Source organism: Varroa destructor, unplaced genomic scaffold (assembly GCF_002443255.2).
Source record: "Varroa destructor unplaced genomic scaffold, Vdes_3.0 BEIS01000005.1, whole genome shotgun sequence".
Lineage (NCBI taxonomy): Eukaryota > Metazoa > Arthropoda > Arachnida > Mesostigmata > Varroidae > Varroa > Varroa destructor.
Genome location: NW_019211458.1, coordinates 27608584 through 27627066, shown reverse-complemented (window position 1 = coordinate 27627066; position 18483 = coordinate 27608584). Strand labels below are relative to the sequence as shown.

Sequence of the window (18483 nt, the reverse complement as noted above, 5' to 3'; positions counted from 1 at the left end):
CAAACGATTTTGTATGCGAAAATACATGATTATGGTAATGTCGGAGTTATGCTGTGCATTGTTCAGCTCTAAATACCCTTGTCTTAGACAGAGTTGGCGTTTCTGGCAATGACAAGTCGAAACGAAAGCGTTTGCTGTGATATAACAGCGTTATTTAGTAAATTCGGGTCGGACCCAACGTTGCATACTTGATATATCTACTGAACCTTGTATTAGTGGATACATTTCGAAATTGTCGCCTACGGAACTTCACGGTATATTAAGCGTAACTTTGTATTTTCGAACAGTGTATTCAGACTTAAATTGACGAGTTTCTCTGTACAGTGGTAGGCTGCCACCAGCAAAAAACGAAAATATATATACGAGCCTAGCTTAAATAGGTCTTCAAGGCACGGTAAAACGAATACTTAAAAACAATAATACCGTACCTTTTGGCTCAAATCTCTCTTGTCATGAACATACAGCTCGTGTTGTCAACATTAATCTAAATTGGACGAGTGATGTTTCTGCTGCGAAAAGGTATTAAAGTCAGAAAGATGCATCAGAACTCATTTTTCTCCTAATAGTAGCAAGCTGCATTCTGTAAGTAAGGTTAATATGGTATGTACGTCTGGGCTGTTTACCACGCGCATGGTGTGACCGAGCTCTGCTATCATGTAACTTTCTTTCAAACGTGGTCACTTGCAATAAATGGCGCTGCTCACTCATATTTGAACAAATCCCAGAGCTGTGGGCACGATAAACCAGGACTTCCACTTGTACTCGTTCGTCTGACAAGAACATAACGGTTTAAACTAAATTTCATTAGTGGATCATATCGTCTCGTTCCATCCATCAGCGAGGATCCTGTACGGTCTTTCCGCACAGAGCATTCCTGTGTCAAGATAGCTGTTTAGCAATGAAACGAGAAGCTTTTCTACGTCTTCCAGCTGCACATTAACAGCGGCTGTATGTATCTAAACCAAGAACATATATAATATTAAAGAGTCACGCTTTTGTCTTCGATGGCAGGCATTTAGAAATACAGATATTTCACTCGGAAATTTTTTTAAATCTCGAAGTAGCTTCTATATGGAGATGAGTGCGGATGATTGCAAGTTAAGTTGATCGAGGTGAGCGTCTGGTACATTTTATTAATGCAAATCGCATTGAACGTAATTTGTCTGGTGTATAAGAGGAACCCTGTGAAGTGGTACATCATTCCGTGGTGAATACACATGAAGAGTGATAGTGACTTGCCTTTTTGCATAGTAAATAAAATATAGACTATACACACACACACACACACACACACACACACACACACACACACACACACACACACACACACATTCACATTACACAATAATATCAAGTGTAATATAAATGGAAGGAGAATTTTTTTTTTCCTTTGGGTATTTTTTTTTGAACGTTTCTGTGGAATCGAATAATCTTTATTGTTCTCGTTATAAGTTAGGAGATTTTGAGCTCATTTAACTTCAGTTCAGCGTAACGCTTGAGTTCCAGCTCAAGTATGTAGGTTTCCATGAAGCTGAACGTTCATACGGCACAGTGAATACTGCTGGGTCGCTCGTAGAATACGTTAATAGTATACGTTGAATCGTTGATCCTACCTCGGACAAGACAGCTATGTCAAGACTATTGCTTAAAATTAAAAACAAGTAGAATCTACGAGCCAAAGGCCGTGGTAGGCTTTGGCGAGTTACAATGACATCTCTTCATTTTCAAACCGAACGTTATCGGTCTCAGAGGAACGATTTTCGGTCTAACTCTGACTCTATTGCAATTATATTATATGATTGGTCATTATCGAGTCTAATTTGCCAAGGTAGGACGATAATTCATGTGTAGTTATTATCTACAATCTACGCGTCCACTTTAACGAAATAGGAGAGGAGGGAAAGTTTTACGGCCAGTTGGGCCATAGCTCAAAGCCTTTTGAGATCAGGCAGGGCCAGCGGCGTTGTACTGCCGATACAGAACGTAAGCGGCTCTTAGAAATCGCTGTTGCTTGTGATATCAATAGAGTGGATTCGAGTGTGCATAAGGACCCCGTGCGTAGCGGCGGGGCGACTGGATATTCGAATTACGCCTTGTTCCTCGATACTTATAGTGCAAATAGTAGTAGTAATTTACAAAATATGCAGCATAGTGTACCAAATTAGGGCTTCTCTACGCTTCAAATTCCGACGAAATAATTTACGACATATCATGAAGACTATCAAATGGCGTTTAAATTCTACGGAGCTTATATTCATTTTAGTGCTTTTGGCTTCCGGCTAGTGTGGACCCGGGTCTTCATTGATGATTAATATCAGTATAGTTGTATCAAATCAACAATGAGAAAAACGGAAACGACAACTGGCATACGGACGTCTCTGAATTTACCCAGCATTCCTGATGAGGTTGGTCGCAGTAACGCTAAATCGTAGGTAACGCGATATACATATGTGTACATAGTACTAGTGAGTGAGTCGGAGAAAAGAACTACATTCGTTCTCGATCTGCGTCCAGTCGGATCAGCCGTGTTCAAAATCAATATCTACTTGAATTTTAAGCATGCAATAGGTCTCACCGCGCTAGCACTCGGCAGTGTTTATTTGCTCTAATACTAAACAGCGTGAACGGCGAAATCTCGCTTAGTTTCGGTTACTAACAAAGTGAATTAAGCTAATCACGACGAGCCATCTAAAAGGCATACATTTTTTCATTCATAGGGAACATCTTACAGCGTGTCCCGGGGCTACATGCTAAAACGTGCGAATAGTACAAACTCATATAGGGGGAGTAATTTTCTGCTTTTAGGCATTCAATTTGACTCGAGCTACTTAAAGTGTCGGAAGAGTCCTCCGTACCCTTCGTCGTCAAGCATACGTTGATATCATGGCTTTTAATGCGCCTTGCTGACAGCCACCGACGGCAAGATAAATACTTGTTCCCTAAGCCCTTACAGACATTCCTCTCAGACAGGTACAATGTGCATTATACTTAGATTTCTATTGCTCGACTTTATAACATATACAGGTAGATCATTGTGAATTTTTATCGCGTGCAGTGCCTTACTCGATGTGTTGTGCGCGATAGGACTGCGCAACGCACGCTGCGTGATCCTCGCGGAAGACCCATCTCAATATAGAAAAGGCCTTTGGGTCGAGACGCAGCAATTTCCGAAAAAAAAAAATAGACAGAACTGGCGATGAAAGAGGAGTAGAAAAGTAATAGGCGACGAAATGGTTTGTTTCTTTCCGGGAAGACGACGAATTGGGATGCTTACTGGGGATCGACCGAGCCCTAGCGCCAAGCGATATGGGGTCAGTGGGCGGCACTCACGCAATACTTGTGAGCTAGGCTTCGGGTAAGAAGGGAGGCATCAGAATGCAGGATGCTGGCGCCGACATCCAGGAACTCGAGGCGGCACTCGGCTAGTCCCAAAATGACGAACTCAGTGCCGGCTTTCATTTACGACTAAAGGTTAGACAAAGAGGAAAGGAAGAGGCAGGGGTTCAGACGAGGTAAAACCGTTGAGTAGTAGGAGCTGTCGGCTAAATGAACGAATAAGGAAGCCAACACAGATGGCATTATGGTAAGGAACGCAAATAAAGATAGAAGAAACGCACCATTGGAGGTGCGGGAATCAAGGAGAAGTTATGCCTATACAGGGATGAAGCTGGGCGCACCATAGCGCGAACTAGGATCGTGAGAGAGAGCTGGCCGCGGAGTGGCGGAGCAGAATCCCCGTGCGAGTGTAATAGTAGAAATGGGACTTTACACCGGCGGCAGTGGAATAGTCGAATGACTGGAGTGTGAAGAAAGAAGGACTGCTTTAGTAAACTTCTAACTTTTCTTGATTCTCTTCTTTTCGTTCTCTTTCCCTCCCTGTGTCTTTCTTCCACGCTGTGTATTTGTGTGGGGAAAAAGACTAAATGATTTCCCTATAGACCACCAACCGCTACAGTTTTAGCATAAGTCTGCGATAAATAAGTATAGGAAGGAATGAGTTTTATCCATTCTTATGCCAGGATACATAGAATAGGATGACAAGAGAAAAACGGACGAAAAAGCGCTAGCGCCGGAATAAGAAAAACACGACGCCGACGATAACAACAGCAACGAAACAGAAGCACTCAAGGGTTTTGAGCAACGAAGAGAGATAGAAAACCTTTCGTGGCGTCTGGCCCGTTCCACGATGACTGCCTTCCACTAACACCGTGGCTACAACTAACCAGCTGTCGTTGGTGTTCTTCTTCGTCTCCCTCCATATCCTTATCCCTTATAGCTCTTTCCTCCGAGGAAAATTTCTGCTGAATGAAAAAGACAGGGCCTAGGGAGGAGGGAGATGACGAAACGCGATGATGGTCAAGTCGAAGCAGATCGAGACCGAAAAGCAGGGCTTGCTTTCTTGCACGCTGAACCATCCGGCCTTCGCACCTGCAGTGGAACCCTGCATGAGCTACGTACGTGAGGAAGAGGTTAACTCGGGACTTGCCCAGGCTGTACTATGAAGCGTATTGGTGGACGCAACGGTGGCCGCGGTAGCAGCGGAGAAGGTTTGAAAAAGAGTTCGAATGAAGATGGGCTCTCCAATGCCCAATAAGGACCGAAATGAAGCACAAGCATATTGACGTGATCAGCTTTCGGTCATTTAGCTAGTCGAAACAACGCAAAAGCAATTTAGGAGCGATTTATTGTGAGCGGGGCCTAGCTCAGCGTGGGGAACTGTCGACGATGTGGGGATTCAAGAATCAAATTGTTGGAGGTAAAAAGAAGATGGGGAGGCAGATGGAGAAGTTGATCGAAAGTGGATGACCGTGTAAGCATTCAAATTGAAGTTTAATATCCCAACGAGGTAAATGTGTCATACGATTTAACTATTAAGACGGTTATTAATTTCGAAGTTGATCTGCAAACATTAAAATTGAACTAGTACATAGGTAACGTATTATTTCACACTGCGCGAAGCTTAGTAAATAGAAGACGTTGATTAATAGGTGTGTATGGATATAGATTTAATAGAAGAATCTTTGCGTAACTTTTTATACTGTGAGATTTTATTTCATAATCGAATCGATTGAGTACATGGCAAACACGTTAAGATCTTCAAATAAATAAGAATTTTATAATTGCGCACACCGCGTGTGTAGGGGCATCTATTAGATAGATAACTGTTTATAGTCGCTTGCATCTCTTTTGCATTTATTATAGCAGTAGGCTGCCTTCAGGTAAACTCATATCTAGACACAGTCTCTAAGCTGGTTCGATATCTCACATTTGATTTCATCTCTATATTGCTTGGTTCCCGACTTCTTTTAGCGTTCTCTCCATTGGCGCGATTTGTTTGAAGACACGTCGAAGCAATGATCGTATCCTCTGTACGAGAGGTATCTGCGGCATTCATCATCATTTTTAGTCATCTTCAATACGAAACCGACCAACAGTTAGCGGTTGCGAACCAAGCGATGATTCGATATTGAACCTATATCCGTTTCGATCGTCGAAGACTTAACTGTTGGCTATTTCTACTCTATATGATGACGCTGATATTACAGAGACCCTATACCATGGTGCAGTCACAAAACCCACATGTAGCGTGTGTCCAATAGCAAATCCATTCAGAATTTAAAACAGATCCTACGATCGCGACTCTGTCTGCCTATCTAACGCTAAAAGGTTTTAAGCGTTCGTTTTTTACCCATTTCAGTGGATTGCGAAGTTTTTACTACTAATACATTACTTCCGTTACAACCATCCCGTCCTGCGCTTGTTCAAGACTCTACTTAAATGGGCTAATGCGAAAAGCCGACGGATGGGATACGGTAAGGGAGGGAGGGAGGGAGGGAGGGCGAGGGAGAGAGAGAGAGAGAGAGAGAGAGAGACGCCTGACGGTGGCTTACTGGATTAAGTTTATGGTGGCGCAAAACGCGTAAAGGCAACAAAATAGCATGGGCGCTTGATCAAAGTTTCTCAAGAGATCGATCAGGCAAATGGTGGCAGTTAAACCCCAACATAGACAATGTCCATGTGTGTGTTGCCTTATGGTGAAGGTCTGATGAATCCAGAGTGAGCATGCGTACATAGTCAGACAAACAAAAGACAGCTTGCACGAGCTTAATTGGCCGTCAACGGATCCCTGTAATAGCGCACTGATTACTTGTTTGCCCTATTAGCATAAGGATAGGTTCGATCGTTTAGCCTGAAGCCAGATGTAGACACACTTCGTTTCGTGTTGAAATGAGCCAGCACTCTGAAGAAATGTTTGAGAGCAGCGGACGTCAAATTTGAAACATTCATTGGTCATTGAAAAGGCTATGATATGGGCGTAAAGCCATCAACCGGTTAGTGGCGTAACACTGATCAGTGAAATTGCCGCTGGTCTGATCCCGGCTGTCGGAACTTTGCTATAGAATAGGAAGCGTCCTATTATTAGTTTCATTCACATTCATAGACGTTCTATCCTTTACCAGGAATATACGTTCACATATTTTTTCACTGTTTTTCCGTAAGAGGCGACAAATTTTCTAGAGCGTTCCGTCAAGACCAACGCTCGTTGATTGAATAGCATTTTCGTATCGTGAACGTGCTATTCCTCGGGCTGGATTTCAAGCCTGACAACCAAGTAAAACTTATCATTTTTAAAGGCATCAACGAGGTTTATATCTGTTAGTTTTCGTTCAACCTCTCCTGGGTAGCGTCTATCCATTCACGGCACAACAGGCATGCTTTTCTTGTAGAGCTGTCAAAAGACATTGATTCTATTTCCATGAAATATAAGTAAACAATGTGTATCTTCGAAATGAAATATAACAATACACACTATATTTATTATATGTCTAACTTTGAAATTTAATACAACGTTTAGATCTACTAAAACATTTATTTTTCTTTTCAGCTCTGTGTATTTTATTCGTCGGAATCCAGAGTTCAGGTGCAAGGCCTCGTTCACCAATGGTATAATTCTATTCTGTCTTTGTCTCTTTTAAGTTATTCTATACGTACACCTATCTTCTAATATAACTAAAAAAGATTTTTCCCCTCATAGATTTACCTCGATGACAACGCACATATTATCCCACACAGGCTTAATAATACACGCCACCTAATCTGAATGTTACCAAAGGTTTTCAAACACTTCTTGACTCTTCTAGCTCATGCCACCAAACAGCTCTGTCACTATGTATATCGTAACGTGCAGTTAGTCTGATTACATCTTTGTCAAGTTCAAAAGGCAAGGCGGTCATGAAAAGCACGTGGCTAAACGTGGTTTACATAGGTAGCCCAGCTACCTACTGGAGTCACTCGGATTCTAACTGTCCTACCCCATCACATAACTGGCTCTATGACCGACCATTTCGAAGAGTTTAAACTTTGTGCTGGCAAGCGACCCTTTCTGCCACCCTCCCCGACCACGAGGAAAAGTGGCGTGGTCTGACGGTGGTTGAGAATGAAGCAAATTCGAATCACATTTGCGTTCTCACGTCCAACGGTTCGTAGGGGCAAAGGGATATTGCCTATGGCTCTAGACTAGACGGAGAGAAACTTAGAAGGTGAAAAAGCTGTACATAGACCACTGGACTCGCAGAGGAGAGAGCAGCTGCCAGCTTCATTACGCCTGCCGTAGTAACTCTAAGCGGAGCTGGTTTATAATAACTTCATCCTCGCAAGTCATCTGGGTTCAGCAGGAATCCGCCCCCTTTGAGACCAGAGCACGGGCGTTCCGTGAAAGGACAAAGTGTTAGGAGAGCGACTGCAGTCTAAAGTCAGCCGACGGTTTGGGCTTAAGGGTGTGAGGGCATTTACCCGAATCGCATAGTGTTTTTGTTTGCATTGCGCTCTTGTCACAGCCGAGAATTCTGCGTTGTCTTGAATACTGTATACATATATATACTCTTTGAAGTAAAAGGAGTACGAACCTGATTACTTCTTCCAATTCAGATTCGTATAAATATGGACAGCCATTTGTGCAGGCTTAACTGAGTGCAATTGTATACATAGAATGTGGGTTCTTAGGTTATTTCTAATCAATGTAACGACAGGGTGATCCCAAGGGCATGAATACTATTCTTTGAATAGAAAAAAAAAAAGCGTAAGACGAAATTGTCGAGGCTTATGCACGATTAACCACGGCTTGTTGTTGCTGACTTATAATTCATACCGGATCAGCACCGAATATTCTTGTCTATGTTAATCTCGATTGGCCTGCGGCCTGATAGTTACAGTTGTGAAAGATCGACCTATTTTCACACGTTTCTATTTGATTCACGGTGCGTTTAGGGTTGAGGAAAGAAAGCATAAGCTTACAGATGCAACCGTGCTAACATGAAGACTTGCTTTTATCTATAGGGTAATATACGTCTTCATATCCTAATTGGGTTGCTTCGTAGTCATAAAAGGAGCTGGATGAGAATAAGTAAAACACATTATTACTACTACTGCATAGTTTGCACCCTGGTTTCGCGATCATTTCTTGCGCGACTGACCCTTTCCATGTATGGCATACTTCGATTTCAAACCGTGCTTATCGGTATTTGTTGATCGTCCTGAAACATTGAAAACGATGTTCGAGAACAATCTAGATGCGCACCCCGCGGACGTGGATAAGTTACAAACGTCCCTAGAATAATATCCATTATTATATCTAGCGTAGGTTGGTTTCGAATTGAGGGAATCTACAATGAGTGGCCTATGTGGACGACTTTGTACTCCCTACTGATTCACTGAGACCTAATACTTGAGTCCTTCCTGCTGGGCTTCAATTAAACGTAATGAGAAGCTTGCCTTCAAAATAAGAGTTCAAAAGGCGCAATATTAATTAGGAAACTTAAAATTTTTTTTCCTGAATTGACAACTCCACATATTGCATCATCTCAATTACCTGAGAAATGGACATTTCTTCATTTAAGGAAATAAACATCGGATCCCTGTGTGATATCTTTGTACTAGCCCATTAAAGAGCCTTACAGTGATTTTGTTAGGCTCTTTAACGGGATCAAAGTGCACTTTAATCGGTCCATCAAGAGTTGCGTCAAGAGAACTTATAAAAGTGCAGTGCTTTTTCAACCTTTGTAACTAAACTTTAAATAACGTAATTCCCTATCCTTGAATAGGGAGAAAAATACTTCATTCCCTATCCTTGCCTAAGCCCAAAAAATATGCGACATACTTACAAACCATTGAAACACGTAAATTTCATATGAATATTATTTGACACAAAACAACGAGCTAAGGCGTAGAATACTCAAGGATGTTGTATGAAAAAAAAATTATAATTATCATTCGATTTTATGTTTTAAACTTTCCGAGGTCCACCACACATTAGCCCAATGGATGAACTTACAGTATGTTTACATCAATGGAACTTTCTGATTTGCACCGTTTCGCATATGGTAAGTTGGATCGGACTTACTACGCATGTCAGGGTTCTTATCGTTGCCAGCACAATGTATCTTCTAACGAATAGATAGTTTAGCCAATACAATCGAAAGCAGGATTATTTGCACAACGTAAAGAGATGCCGTGAAGCTAACTCATGAACGATTGACGAAATCTACGAAGGATAGTGCCATTTCTGCCAGCACCAGAATCCTGTAACAATAGTCGTCCCCTTAGTTACGAACTCAGCTAGTTATAATATGTGACGGCTACGCAGAAGCGTAAACGGCTGGCGGTGACTGTTAGGGTGAAAGTCTCTAGAAGAAAACAAAAAGCACATCCGTGTATTTTTGTGCATACGTATATATGTTGTATCGCATTGAAAGCTGAAAAATGTACTAGGCTTACTTTAGCATGGTTCCAGACGGCTGGTCCTTTCCAGCACAAGGCAAACCTTGTGTCTGCGTCCGGTTTCGAACCTACTCCACCATCACATGTCTCGAAGTGTAATAGGGATTGTGCCATCACAAGGGCACCGCACTGAGGTCACGGTAGAGAGTATACTTGTAGCTGCACAGGGATACTCAGGCTCTAAGCTTTGCATGAAGAGTTACAGAGTCTCATTATATTCATATAAATGCTACTCGGAATGCCTAGTACAAATGTTTGATGGTAAGATCCTCCATCCGTAATTTACTTCATTCGAAGCTATGCGCTCTCACAAAGCGCCAAGTGGTCGACCTCGAGCCGTGTCAGAAAATAAAAATAACACGAATTTTGTTCTGTATAAATTACTGTATTGTTTTGTACTATTATCGAAACGGTGCTGCCTTAGCAAAGTAAACTAATACATAGTAATTTTCTACTGTAATCCGCAGACGAAACATGGATATGTTCCTTTGAAGCGTGACGCGCATTTATTACATCGACGATTGCGGCGGCATCGCTCACTTGAGGAAGATGAACCTCGCCGGCCAAATATCTCTCTCGACCTCGACTACCTTGAGTACGACGAAGAAGACTCGAGCAACGAATTACCTACGCTTCACAGTAAGTGAACGTACTATTAGAAATGTTGAGTGCAGAAAATAGCTAGTAAAAGCGTACGATCATTTCCAATGGAGTCATTTCAAACCTAAAAACATTAAAAGGGAAAGATTACCAGACATTGTTGCAGAATTTGACAGTATTCCTCAGTAGTTGCTTTCCACGCTCCTTTCCTCGGTGACAAATAGATATAACGTACGTGCATACAATGACAATCCTAAGCTAGATATTTCCTGTATACGAACTTCAAATAGTCATGTCCTAACTTGCACAAAATCACACTCTCCATTAATTGGTCTAAAACATTTCCTATTTCCCCATGAATTGTTGGGTTAGTTCCTATTTTACTGTGGCCAGGGCATGTTCAGGGCTATGGGAAAAGTGACGAAATACATTTACGATATGTTTATTATTACAGAAGAACAATACCCGTATCGTCCGATCGTATTGGAACAGGAAGATCCGAACTTCGTTGAGCCCATACCAAGCGTCACTGTAGCAGCAGGCAAAACCGCTGAGTTGAAATGCGTCATCGACAATTTGGGAAATTATACTGTACATTTAGATTTTGCTTGATGTTATTAGATCTATATGTATGTATGTATGTATATATATCTTAGGCTATCGTTAATCTGTTATCATTTTGTGTAGTCTGAGCCTCGTCACTTCGTATCAAGGCTGTTTCATATTTATACAAACAATCGTACACAGTATCACGTTTGGATCGACTACGTACTTCGCTTGATTGTATGTCATAACTAATGTAAAATCATTAAAACGCTCACCTCACGATATTAATACTAATTATTAGTATTATTCTTTAAGCTTATTTTCTTATTTATAGAACCTTATTTTTAGTATACGTCTATTAATCGGAAAAGACCCCTATCTATATATCCCTCTATCTAGACGAAAATTGAAAAACGCCATGTTTATTTGACACTGATTATTTCGAAATCGGCATAGGTCGCCTGGCTTAATGTGGACAAACAAACTCTGCTGGCGGTTCACACACACGTAATTGCCAACCAGGAACGTGTCAGAGTAAATCATTTCGCGCATCGTGAATTTTCCTTACTAATCACCGATGTCCGGCCTGAGGACTCTGGCTATTATATGTGCCAGGTAAACACGAGGCCGATGAGAAACCAGGTCGGATTTCTTAACGTTGTCGGTAAGTTTGTTTGACTTTATGATCTAGAGATACATTTTTTCCGATGGCGATACATATGTTCATCTGTTTCTTCTGTTATACTATCGGCACACTAAATTTACACATTTTTTTTTCTTTTATTCCAATTTGAATATGTAGACCAATTATTTAAGCTATTTATTTGGACAATGTTGTCCAATTGTGTATCTCTTCATAGTATGAATAAGAATCAAGTGAAACCTGAAGCAGAAGCCATATATTTTCATAGTTAGCTACGAACGACTGTGTCCTATCCGAAAGGCGTTTGACACAGCTACAGGACGTACACATTTTTTTCGTCGTCGCATCATTGTTAGTTAAAATGTATAACCTTTTGGCCACCGACACGAATATATTGAATACTCGTTCTATCGTTTCGTTCATGTTTACGGCTACTACACGGAGAAGCAATACACGTCATAGAAACTCTATCCTAAACTCGTCCCTCAATGCGTTTCTAGTTGCACCTTACTTTTTAGAAAACACGGGCTATAATGTGACGACGCGCGAACATGACAACGCGGTTTTGCGTTGTCATGCTGGAGGAAATCCTCAACCGAAAATTACCTGGCGAAGAGAAGATTCACAGGTAGGTGGAGCTGTTGCTTCGTAGAAATAACACATGCGCCATAAAACGCATGAAAGACCTTCAGACGCATTGTGTATCTGTTCACATGACACGTATTGTATAAACAATTTTCGGGAGAACTAACTCGTGAAAGAGCTCGCACTCAGCTACCGATCGATGTAAAAAATGTATTCCCCTAGACCTCTCTGACGTCTTGTCGTACCATGACTTAACACAATATCTTATTTATTTACCTTTACGATACATATCAGGTGAAAGCACGAAGCAATACGGATTGTAGTATCTTATAGACTCTTATAGAAACTTGCTTAATTTTTAGGTGTTTAATATAGAACGACGCCATAGGGCTACGACCCATGTGGGACCCGAATTGCATCTAAGAGGTGTAAGTCGAAAAGAAATGGGAATTTATATCTGTCTTGCATCTAATGGGGTGCCTTCTTCAATAAGCAGACGCATTCACCTTGAAGTCATTTGTAAGTAAAGCTAGGTTTTTGATGCATGGTTGAAAATTTATTGGAAATCGACAGGGTAACACTAGGATGTAAGGCAAGGTAGAGTGTAGCTATCAAATGAACGTGAATCATGTCAGTAGAATTCCATTGTAATTTACCAAACATTCAGGTTATGGTAAATTGCAATACGTTTATTTCAGTTCCCCCTTTGATCCGCGTGCCGCAGCAACTTGTTCAAGCGTCTCTTGGAGACAGTGTCATCGTGGAGTGTCACGTCGAGGCATACCCTAAAGCGGAACATCTTTGGCTACATCGGGGGCAAAGACTCGGTTCCGATAGTAAATATCATACATCAAACAGCCAGGACGACCTTAAAACGTTCATGCGTTTGCGAGTGAGGGTCAACCAAGGAAGCGATTTTGGCACGTACCGCTGTACTGCACAAAATAGTATAGGGCATACCGAGGCTAAAATCACAATAATTGGTACGGTTTCTATTGAAAAACCTTTCTGTTCTCCTTTACATGTTATGCTTTCTTTAACAAAAAAGATGCGACCTTGAAGTATTCTAAGTTTGCTTGCCGAATAAGCTGCTCGAGTCGTTTGTCTTCTTCGTGAACAGAGCGCCGGTCCACTCCAAGCCCGACCACAATACCAAGTACAAGCACATCTCGACCAATAAAGTCTTCTCGTAAGCATGGGACAGCCTCGAGTCGACGTCCGCCAGCCCATCGGCCAACCTCAGCTCAACCAGGGCGAAAAAGCACAACGCCATTACTCCACTGGTCAGTGACCACCGAAGCTCAGTCTCCATTTGTCAATATCTACGATATCAATCGACAACACAGTCCGTACAACAGAAACCTGTCCAACAGCTTCTGGCGTCTGCAGGGCAAAGGCAGCGCAAGTCAGACGATGAAGCCCAGTGGAAAGTATGGAAATCGACTGAGTAGCGGTAAGCGGTTAAAATCGCTAGATCTATTTGTCTTCAAAACCGAGCTTCAGAAACATGCAAGCCCGTACCGAAACAAATCTATGGATGTATACTGCTGAATCACATTTTGAAATTCTGCGCCGACAATAGTTATCACGTTATGGACACCGATGCGGGCTCTGTAGTGAGTTGTAAGCTAACTTGGCTATTCAAAAACATTGACTACTATATACCCGTTGCTGCTTATCAGATACAGTGTGTTTTTTTCTCTATAAGTAAACACTATATTGACATTTCATCATACCCTATTCCAGACGGATCTTCTTCCGCGTCTGCTGTTCAAGTACTACACGGACGACTACAGGACCCCATGTTGAATCTCTTCCTTGTTATCCTTACACAGCTGGCAGCACTTGGAATTGTGCCGATTTTTTGCATAAGATAGGCTATAATCCTTGATTATGAAGGCTCAGTGTTGCTATTTCCTATAGATACGTATATAGTATATAGAGATACGGAAAAATCCTTAGGCGCAGCGGGTTTTGTAAATGCCTTAAATCTTATACAATGCTGAGCCGTGTCACCCTCGCCATAGTGACAGAGCTACGTATGGTAGATTGTTATACAACGCGAAGTGGCTTGTATGATAGCTGGTAAATAACTGTTGACAAATAAACACGATGGCAACAATAATATGTAAGTAATGCTTCCGTTGGTGACGATCGGAAGTTTCATGTATATAACAGCCTCCGTACAGCTGATCTTAACACTAGACGTACGACAAGTGTAGGTGTGATGATAACGAAAAAGGGGATGAGTTTTCCTCGCGAAGAAGCTAGACTAGATAAGACGACGACGCTTTGTTGAGGAAAGGAACATGGTATGTTTTGTACAATACACAATACGAGTGATACATATATAACCCATAAATAAAAACACAATCCTTACAAGTTGTTTATTTCGGTAATAAATGGCCATTACGCGAAATCGATGTTACTCGAAAATTATTTACTGTAGATTGTTGAATAGCATAATAGTTAGGGAATATATGATTATAGTCGTAATAGTGCTTCATAGAGGAGTCACATATATGAATTTTGTTATTGAAATTTGTTGGAAAACAGCGATTTCGTGAGCGGCTTTAAAATTCAGGTAAGTTCCAGATGAGCGTTACTTTTCATCTATATTTTGCTAAAGTGTTATTAAAAAGTGCTGTGACTTACAAGTGCTTAACTTGATCGGGCCAATACTGTTGTATTTTTTGTTGCAAAATGCAGTACGCCCATATGCGTCCATCCAGGGGACAATGACTAGCATTCCCGTTAAACACCCCTAGAAATATGTCCGTTTGGAAGAATTTCTTTCCTGTCCAAATAACCGAAACGAAAGCGCTTCAACGTACGACACTTGAGGAACCCAAATGGGCGTCTGTCAGGGCCAGTGACGTCGTCAGTAGCTCAGGTAAATTATAAGTTTAGATAGGACAGAGTTTTTAAGGCCAACGTTTATATACAGAATCAGTTGATCATATCGAGGTCCAATTGTCTCAAAGCTGGCTTTACTAGAGATGGAACCAGGCTCTCAATTCTCTAGAAGAGCGCTGCGTGGCGTCAAGCAAAACGTTAACTGCAGCAACTGTTTGATAGTATAATAATTTTCTTGGAATTATTGCATTATCGTTCGATTTAAGTTAGCAGAGAAAAGTTTTTCCATAATGCAATACATTTACACATAGTGTAAAAGGCATCTAAGCTGATTAAACAGTTCGTCTTCAATTTAAAGTTATATTTTTGCCTATAACAACTTCATAATTCCGAGAAAACTACGATCTGAATAAAACCGAATGGATGATTTTTTTGCAAAATTAGATGAAACTCTATTAGAGAATTGCAGTGCTAACATCTCTCCGCTTTACATGACAGATGGATTAACTTCTTTACTCTGGAAAAAAAACTTCTCGAAGCGCAAGCGGCTATAACGAAGTTGACTGAGACGAAGACTTACGGAAAATGTGAAGACAACTTTTCCAGGCCGGAAAACCACGAATTAATCGGTGCGTAGCAAAGAGTAAGCATCAATGCGCATAGTGAGCTCTAGGTCGGACCGCATCAGAAGCGGCATCATACAGCACTAAGAAATAATTGTCCGCGACGGAGCGTTCTGTCGTCGAGCTGTTATTTTTGGAAAGGTCTCCAATCGTAGTGGATACTTGTAGACAGACGTTGTCACAGACGTTCTGTATATTTCGCACGTTAGACAAATCAACAGTCTTCATCAGGCCATCGTTTTTGGTCGAGGTAATCATTTCGTAGACGTCTGATCAGAGCCCATTTATTGATGCTGCCATTGCAGAAGTAACAATTTGACAAAACACTGATGAACGAATTCTGCTTGTTTCTAATACGACGTGCTTTTTCACTATAATAGTTAAGACACCACAGAACTTCATCACGTCATTCTTAAGGGCTGATCTTTGACCGGAACCAGGCACCTTTTACGATGATGGATCTTTTGAGGCCTGCTTTGGTAAACAGATATTCTAGTTAGTATAGTACGTCCAGATAATTCAACGTGTCAACGGAAAAGGGACAGCAAAACGAGCGAATATAATTAAAATAGAATAGCACTAACGTTAATATAAAGAAGCTCTATGCGTAAAAGGATTATAGACGACAAATAGGTCGCATCCAGCAGCGACTGTAGCTAGCCGAGATGTGCCATTCGTGCTCTCTCCGTTGCTCAAAGAGAAATTAACGCCATTAAACATCCGTTTTCAGTTTAGTTGATCTAAATCTAGGTTATATGATTGTTCCTGCTTTGAAAACAAATGTCGTGGCACTGCCGGCCATTACATTGCTTATTTTATTACAACCTCAAGGAGAGGTTTTTGAGATCGATAGGCGATTTACGTAATTGTGAGAATCTACATTGGTTTCTATTGATGGTTTTTCGGAGGATGACATCTGGCTCTTTAGGAAACCTATTCAAACGATAATATTTAAAATAAGTACAGATTTGCTATTTTTTTTTTTACCGAGTAAATGCAAATATATCGAACGAAATGCAACTACTCATTCAAAAGGGGCATTTAATCAAATCTTTAATATTTTGTGAAGCATTCTCTGCACCGAAGTAGGAAGACCCTTAACTCCCCTGAAGTCCTCTTCTATGACAGCACATGGTTTCTGTTAATAAATGAAAGCCCGAATCTACTTTGCAATACCTTTCTCAATATTAATAGGTAATGTAAAAGGGATCCGAGCGAATTAAATCGCTCGGTTATGAATAAATACCCCAGAAAGTGCAGATCCCAGGCTTTGATAGAAAAGAACTAGCATCGAGTCATAACCAACCCCTCTAAGCGGTTTATGTCATATGTCGTATGGCACAATAACACTGTGTGTACATCTATAGATAAACGGATAAGTATCGTTTACAAACTAATGACTAATGTTATTATGTTTGTAAACGTTCGCTCTTTGCCTTTCTAATTGTTACTTTTAATTATATAATAATAATAAAATTATAAATAATTTAATTATAGATAGGGAAGTTAGTTATGCTTCAAACCTGAGTTCCAATCGGCGTATATACGTGGCGCCTGCAGGAAGCTTCAGTGGTCACAAATACGTACAATGACTGTGTCTTAATTCACAACACCTTCCCTAACACACGTATCAACGGGTAGGCAGTATATAAAAAATTGAGAAATTTCAAATAATATATAAATCAGCAGGCATGAACACAATAACCATGAAATTAAATAAAGAAACCCCAGAAATTTACATAAGAACGGAATTTTATTACATTGGATAACGTTGGGAAACTGACTGTAGGCAATTTCATCGTGAAGAACGGTTTTGTACAGATCTAACGTTGCCGTAAACAGCCGTTGCAGTTACTTGCTCGAACTTTTTAATTGGAGTGTGCGTATGGAACGCGAAGATCAAATAAGTGATCAGTCAGTGAGATTTTTTGTACAGCGTTCTTGTATTATGGTGGTATATTTCCCTACAGTATGTTCTACTTTGTATTTAGCTGCAGCGAGCTTTGGTGCAACTAAAGCGCCATTGCGTCTCTTAAGCAATCTTCTTGATCCGAGGGTTTCTCAGACGTTTCCGAAGCAGCGGAACTACAGCCATTTAGCTTAAATAATATAGTGAAAAAACAGCCATTACTGGATACGAAAATGGGAGAAACGTTCAGTTGATTCAAACGCGCCGTTACTGGGCCTCGCTGTTACTTCTAGCAATATCGTTAGACACATTGCCGATATAGGTTAAATGGGTTGCATGCCTATAGCTTTAATCTGACCTACTCATGTTCCCATCGCATAAGCAAACATGACACTGACAGCCATCACTATGCCCTTGTCCAATATGCGTCGTTCGGAGCATTAAATTATGGGTCGTCTGATCCGAACATCCGAGCACTAAATGCCAGAGAATAGGTGCACTGAAATACAATTTAATTATTGTTCACAGTGGCAGCCAGCGCTTCTATCCCTATACTTTCGCTCAGATACTATCAGATTATGCAGAGGTCGAGCTATCCACTGAACAATCGATTAAATTTACAGTACGATAAATTGTCCACACAGTCAATGATAATAGTCTAAAGAGGTTCTGAATCTCCCCTAAACGCGGGTCAACGATTACTTTGTCTATGTTCGCAACGTTTTTCCCGACGCTGACCACATTCGTGAGCCAAATCGGCCGTAATAGTCAACAGTAACGGTTCTACTAAGCACAATCGTCTCCGGTGTTCTACGTGCTTAGAGACATTCCGGTACAAATAGCGTCCGTTCCCGGATTAACCATTTACAATTGCGTTCGACGTATAGGAGACATGAGCATTTAATGGCAAAACGTTTTTTTTCCAAGCGGCGCATTGATTACCA

At 41.1% G+C, this 18483-nt stretch overlaps 1 protein-coding gene across 1 annotated transcript in view; it reads left to right on the top strand.

The window, feature by feature from the left end:
- Positions 1-14562, top strand: part of LOC111251290 (protein amalgam-like) — a 37252-nt gene extending 22690 nt beyond the window's left edge. The window contains exons 2-10 of the mRNA XM_022807730.2: positions 6887-6945; positions 10245-10416; positions 10832-10968; positions 11380-11587; positions 12067-12194; positions 12514-12670; positions 12850-13134; positions 13272-13604; positions 13898-14562. Of these exons, the coding sequence (XP_022663465.1) occupies positions 6887-6945; positions 10245-10416; positions 10832-10968; positions 11380-11587; positions 12067-12194; positions 12514-12670; positions 12850-13134; positions 13272-13604; positions 13898-14028 (1610 nt within the window). The 3' untranslated portion in view covers positions 14029-14562. The remainder of the gene's footprint in view (positions 1-6886; positions 6946-10244; positions 10417-10831; positions 10969-11379; positions 11588-12066; positions 12195-12513; positions 12671-12849; positions 13135-13271; positions 13605-13897) is intronic.
- The last annotated feature ends 3921 nt before the right edge of the window (positions 14563-18483 follow it).